The sequence below is a fragment of the Cupressus sempervirens genome, chromosome 7, assembly GCF_028749045.1.
Source record: "Cupressus sempervirens isolate cs-2001-9-10 chromosome 7, ASM2874904v1, whole genome shotgun sequence".
NCBI lineage: Eukaryota > Viridiplantae > Streptophyta > Pinopsida > Cupressales > Cupressaceae > Cupressus > Cupressus sempervirens.
Genome location: NC_143124.1, coordinates 407,087,340 through 407,093,285, shown reverse-complemented (window position 1 = coordinate 407,093,285; position 5,946 = coordinate 407,087,340). Strand labels below are relative to the sequence as shown.

Below are 5,946 nucleotides of genomic sequence, written 5' to 3'. Positions count from 1 at the left end.
ATTCCAGACCATACAAACCGAGTGGAATATATTAACTTATCACAACAACAAAATGTTCACTAGGCACGTGCTATCTCAGCGGGAAATACACAGTTGTCCGCATGACTTTGTAAGCTATGCTTTCCGGTCTTATCTAGGTTTTTTTAAATATATTAAACCAATAGTTAACTTCAATATATTTGATTTTCTTGAACTTGACCTTATAGCTTAATCTAACTCCTCTCTTATCTAAATTCAAAACATCTTTCATCCAAGCATGTTAGTTTTTCTACAGTATCTCTCTTAGACAGAACCGCTGCTTTGGAAAATGATGACAACGGATTGTCTTTCATCCTTTTCGCCACTTTTTCTAATTCTACCACTGTTTCTTATATCTTGTTCACTATTTGCAGAGAGCCTTGCTATTACTCCCATAGCTGCTTATGGAAGCATGAATTGGAGAAATAATTTCCAGTCTCTAGACTTCTAGACATCCTCTATTTCCAACGATGCACTCGTCAGACCGATCCTTTTGAGCAGAAATACCGCATATAATAATATGACTCTGCAGTCTGTATGTGGATTCTTCTGCTATTGCAGCCCTTGTGAAACAGGCTACCTATTTGTAACTTTCTTTTTTGCCTACGCCACTGATATTAGTCTGTTTGATATGCAAATGGTGTGGAGTTCAAACAGATACCAGATGGTGCAAGAAAACGAAGCTCTAATGCCCACCTCCTTAGGAGAGCTTGTACTACGTAACTCAGATGGCAGTCTTGTCTGGTCTACAAATACTTCTAACCAAGCTTTTCAAAGGATGGTAATGCAAGCTTCTGGAAATCTTATTCTCTATAACACCTCTGGTATGGCGATGCAAGATTCTAGGAATCTTATTCTCTATAACATCTCTGGTGGAATCAGCTGGCAGTCTTTTGATTATCCACCTGATATCAGGCTACGAGGGATGAAGTTTAGGGAGGGGCAGAAATTTATTGCAAACATCTCTCCAAAGAATACAAGCCTAGGTCAATTCTATGCTACCATGCTTCACGGTGTCTTTGCTATTGTTAGTACAGCCTCTGCACTGGCTGAAATGTATTACAGATTTCCTGAGGAACCTTTAGGTGTAGAGTTATCTTATGCCCAGTTAGACGATCAGTCGAACAATTATTATTCTCAAGGACAACTATAACCTACATATAAAGTAGCAACACCAAATGACATACTTTACAATAAAATGGATTCAGATGGGAATTTTAAAGCGTGCTTGGTTCAAAAAACAACAATAAGATCTTACACTGCCTTTGCACCATATTTCATGAAAACGGTGCTAGGGTGTGTTTCTCCAGGAGCATGCAGAGACTATGGTGTCTACGCAAATGATCAGTGCCTTTTTCCAGGAGATGGAAATGCTTTTAAACCAATTGATGTAACAAAACCTAATTATGGATTTGCTCCGCGTGTTCCTCTAGTTTGCTCACCAAATAGTACACTCCAAGGTCATCACTTTTTGGAGCTTGAGCACGTTGCCTATTTTACTTATCGTTATGAAAAGTCTTCAATGCTAGGGTTGCTATCAAAGGAAGAATGTAAAACACTTTGCCTCAAAATTGCTACTGCAAAGCTGCTTTTTTCAGGTATAGAACTAATTTTTCAATTGGTTATTGCTATCCAGAGGAAGAGTTTTACAATTGCACTACATATGTTAAAATCTAGTCAATATCCATGGGCGTTGAGTCCTTAGTGGTTGTCATCTGTTGCGCTTCTACAGGTGGAGCAATAGCTCTGTTAATCTTATTGTGGGCATGGATAAATAAGTCTCGAAAGCATAGACAGCGGAAAGAAAAGGATAAAGATGATGATGGGGAGGATCAGGTGTAAGAACCATGTTCTAGTTAAAATTTGCCACATCATCAATTGCAGAAAAAGTGGAAGAGAATCAATCAAAACATAGTGGAATAGTCAAACTGTTTAACCATTAACAATTAGTTTATTCGCATAACAAAAATATTAAGATGTTGATCAACAATTCCACTTTTATGTATATTTAGAAAAGTTCAATGTTATATCAATAATGGTGATGACATATCACTCATCAAATCTCATTATTTATCAAGTAACATTAACCAGATTGCTGATCCAACATACAATAATTATAGTGATTACACATAATTTACATTTTCTCATATACAATGTACATAGTTCGTCTCTTGGATGATAGTTACAATAGCATGAAGTTAACCTTTCCTATTGTGTTCTTTAGCGTAGCCTATCTCCAAAGCGATAGGACATTGTCCATTTGCTATCTAAGATGGGAGTGTGGCCCAGGTGCTTTAATCTTGCCAACCATGGAGTGAATAATTCCCTGGGATTTATGATATGAAGAATTCCCTGACCCTGCCACGAGAAGCCTAGCTTCCTGGAAGAAGATGGATCAGATGGATCTGATGCGCCCATGAAAAACACTATAGTACAATTGTGTGCTTAGCAGCCTAATCACAGAATGTAGCAAGGAATTAAAAAATAAACTACACATCTATACATATGTAGTAAAACCAAATAAGCATAGCCACATACACACATATGCATTATCTGGAAAATCAAATGGCTTGGCTAAGCACTTTACAAGCCAAATTTAACAGTCGAAGAAACAAGAACAACATGTATCGATTCTATAGAACTGGCAAATAGAAGAAACTAAATGTGAAGTATCCATTCTATCTTTCCCAGTATCGCTACATTACACCCAACCATAAAGGAAAATATACACCTATATGCTAACCACAACAAGACGTACAACTAATCTGATTTACATCTACTTATGTTCATTGCCTCTTTAAGGCACAACCAAACTCAGCAATGCTGGAAAGAATACTTTTTTCATCTAAGTCACATAAAACATATATCCAATCTTTTCCTATGTTTTAGTCAACCATAGTCTTTGCTGAAATGCATACTAAATAGCCTCAATAGCCATTAACAACTCATTTTGTAGATTTTGAATGAAAGAAAAGTATTCACAAATTATTTAATCTTAACATACACTAGAAGCTTTAATAGAAAAACATTCTAAAAGCTGGAAATTATTGAAATAGAATAACAACCTCCTAAGATCTGATTCTAACAATTGGTTACTTAGCAATTTCCAAATCTTAACATTTCTCTAAAATTACATTCCTTCTTTAAACCAGAGTTACACGATGGAAGGAAAATCTTTTGTCTTACAAATTTTATGTGGAGATTACAGAAGCCATTTAAGGGTACTAATAATTTTTTGAGTTTGCATGCTATCCTATAGGATACAATCTACTCGGATATAATTCAATACTCAAATTGTTGTAAAGTTCTTTTCTTTTTTTTAACACAAAGAAATGCATACATGCTTGTCCAAAAAAAAATTCATAGATAGGGTAATAGGTAGTCAAAGAATTAGTTATTGCACAAATTTGGAGTTTATAAGCTCCTAACAGCCTGCTATGTTGTGTTCCATAAACTTTAGTGACACTAAGGTTTACAACCACTCATGACAAGAACATGCCACCAGTTCTCAAATGCAAGAAACCAATAATAAATATTTATGAAGAATTAATAATAATAGTAATTCTTCTCATCCTAAACACAAATAATGCACAAGTTTTATTATCTATGCCATTATATCAAAAATGATTTAGTTATATCAAAATGATTGTCCTTCTTGACAAATCACAAGGGCTCTTTTGATTATCTATGCAAATATTTTGAGAACCTCTAGGTATTTATGTAAAAATAGTAATAATTATTGTCACATTTCTTGTTTTCATAATATGGTCAAATCCCAATTGTGTTTTTTTTAAGTTTCTTAGACAAGAAAAACAAGATCAACCAACTCAACAATCATGATAGATAGGTATGGTGACGAGTTTTCCTTTTTGAGGTTTATGACAAACTGTGTATTTGGCATTACAGTCAATGAGAATATGTAAAGAATACTTAAATCGACGATAATCACGATATGCTTATTACCTCAAGGTTCCCCCAAATATAAAATTTTTAACCACATCAAAACTATTTTATCATACATTTAACTGATTACGGAATAAAACTTCTGCAAATACTTGATTTCTTACCCATTGGTAGCAATGAAAATGTGACAAAGCTTGAATTGTTGGTTACACTGAGCAATCCTTGACTTCTCCAGCCATCATCATTGGTTCTTCTATTTCCCCAAAGCCCTCTTTATAAAGCCTCTTTCCCATAACTGATGTAATGTTGTTTTCTTTCCTTTCCATGGTTTGGATAGATATGTCTTGGTTTTTTTTTTATGGTTTCAAAATTGAAAACATTGTTTTCAAAATACGTTTTTATTATTTGGAAGTTTTAAAAGAAAATTGATGTTTTAATAAACACAGACATAGATATATAAAAGAGCATTATATTTCTAAAATCATTTTCAAATCCAATTAAAACATTTATATATGTATATATTAAAATCAAATAACAAAACTCTTCCATTAGAAATTTTATTTATATTCATGTTCTATTTAACATCTTTAAATATATCCCTATAAATCAAATGAAGCACCTAATTCATTTCAATCTTTCAACCACACTCTCATCGTGACGATCCCTACATCCACTCAAACACTCGCAACCAAAAATGAGTCACTATCCATAAAAATCATTATATCATCATTAAGAAGTAAAAACATTAGCCTAATCACATTATTAAATCATAACATTTAAAACACTTCAATGACATCATCACCATAACATAATATCTCATGTATTTCCATATGAAGATAAGTCATTTCATTTTGGTAATCTAAGATGTTAACTTTCATTTATCTTAAATTAAGATTACTCCATTTTGACCAAGTCAACCTTTGCCACATAAGAAAGAAAAGAAAATGATTCTAGGGAAAGATGTGACATCCTTTCCCACTAGGAAAAGGCATTGTCCCAATGGCTTTCACAACAAAATTTAGTTTACACATACCAAAACTATTATCCAATCTGAAATAAAACAGCTATACAAAAAGATGGGGAAAAGATTTATGTAAATCCTCCGCATCCTCCCAAGTGGCACTATCCACACCAAATTGGTCTTATTGGACCTTATACTGGAGAACATCCCTTTCTTGTACCCTAAGGGTATTCTGCTCAATAATTCGAGTGGGTTGAACAACCATCATCCCTGGATCTTGTACCTACAACGAATGCTAGTCAAGAACATGAGATATATCAGGTTGATAGGGTTTAACCAAAGACACATGAAAGACGTTATGAAAGTAGGCTAAAGTAGGCAGTAGAGAAAATTGATAAGCAACTAGGTTGATAAATTCTAAGACCTCAAGTGGGCCAACAAATCTCGAAGCAACCTTTGAACTCTTGTTGAATGAGATTGAACTCTTTTATGGCCTAACCCTTAGAAACACTTTATCCCCAGTTTACAATTGGTGGAAAATATGTTTCTTATCCACATAACTCTTCTATCGATCTGTTGCCTCATTCAACTAACTACAAATTAAGATCACCTGCTCGTCCATCTCTCTTAGCATCTCAGGACCCACAATAACCCTATCATCAACCCTATCCCAGTTGATAGGAGTTTCACATTTCCATCCGTATAGAGCCTAAAATGGAGCCATACCTAATTATGAATGGTAGGAGTTATTATAAGAAAATTCTACTAATGGGATATACTCCTCTCATTTGTATTGGTGATCCATGCAGTACATGCATAACAAATCTTCTAACACTTTATTCACCCTCTTTGTCTATCCATCAGTCTTAAGGTGGTATGTTGTACTAAAATTAAAATGTGTACCCAAAGTGGAGTTCAAGGTTGTGCAAAACCTTGAAGTCATTCAAGTGTCCCTATTGGAAATAATGGTCTCTAGAATACTGTGTAGTCAAAAAATCTGCTAAACAAACTTTCTTTCTAATACTGAAAATTCATCCTTTAGAATGCTAGGAATGAAATGGGAA

The 5,946-nt window shown here is 34.3% G+C and overlaps 1 protein-coding gene across 1 annotated transcript; it reads left to right on the top strand.

Annotated features, from left to right (window-relative positions):
• Nucleotides 1–538: 538 nt before the first annotated feature.
• On the top strand, nucleotides 539–1,171 carry LOC149547259 (EP1-like glycoprotein 3). Its single transcript, XM_089794116.1, has one exon. It carries the CDS (start codon nucleotides 539–541, stop codon nucleotides 1,169–1,171), a length of 633 nt encoding a protein of 210 aa, XP_089650242.1.
• The last annotated feature ends 4,775 nt before the right edge of the window (nucleotides 1,172–5,946 follow it).

Bases quoted from the DNA above. Each gene is read 5' to 3' on its own strand.
- LOC149547259 (XM_089794116.1), top strand. From the start codon at position 539: ATGACTCTGCAGTCTGTATGTGGATTCTTCTGCTATTGCAGCCCTTGT.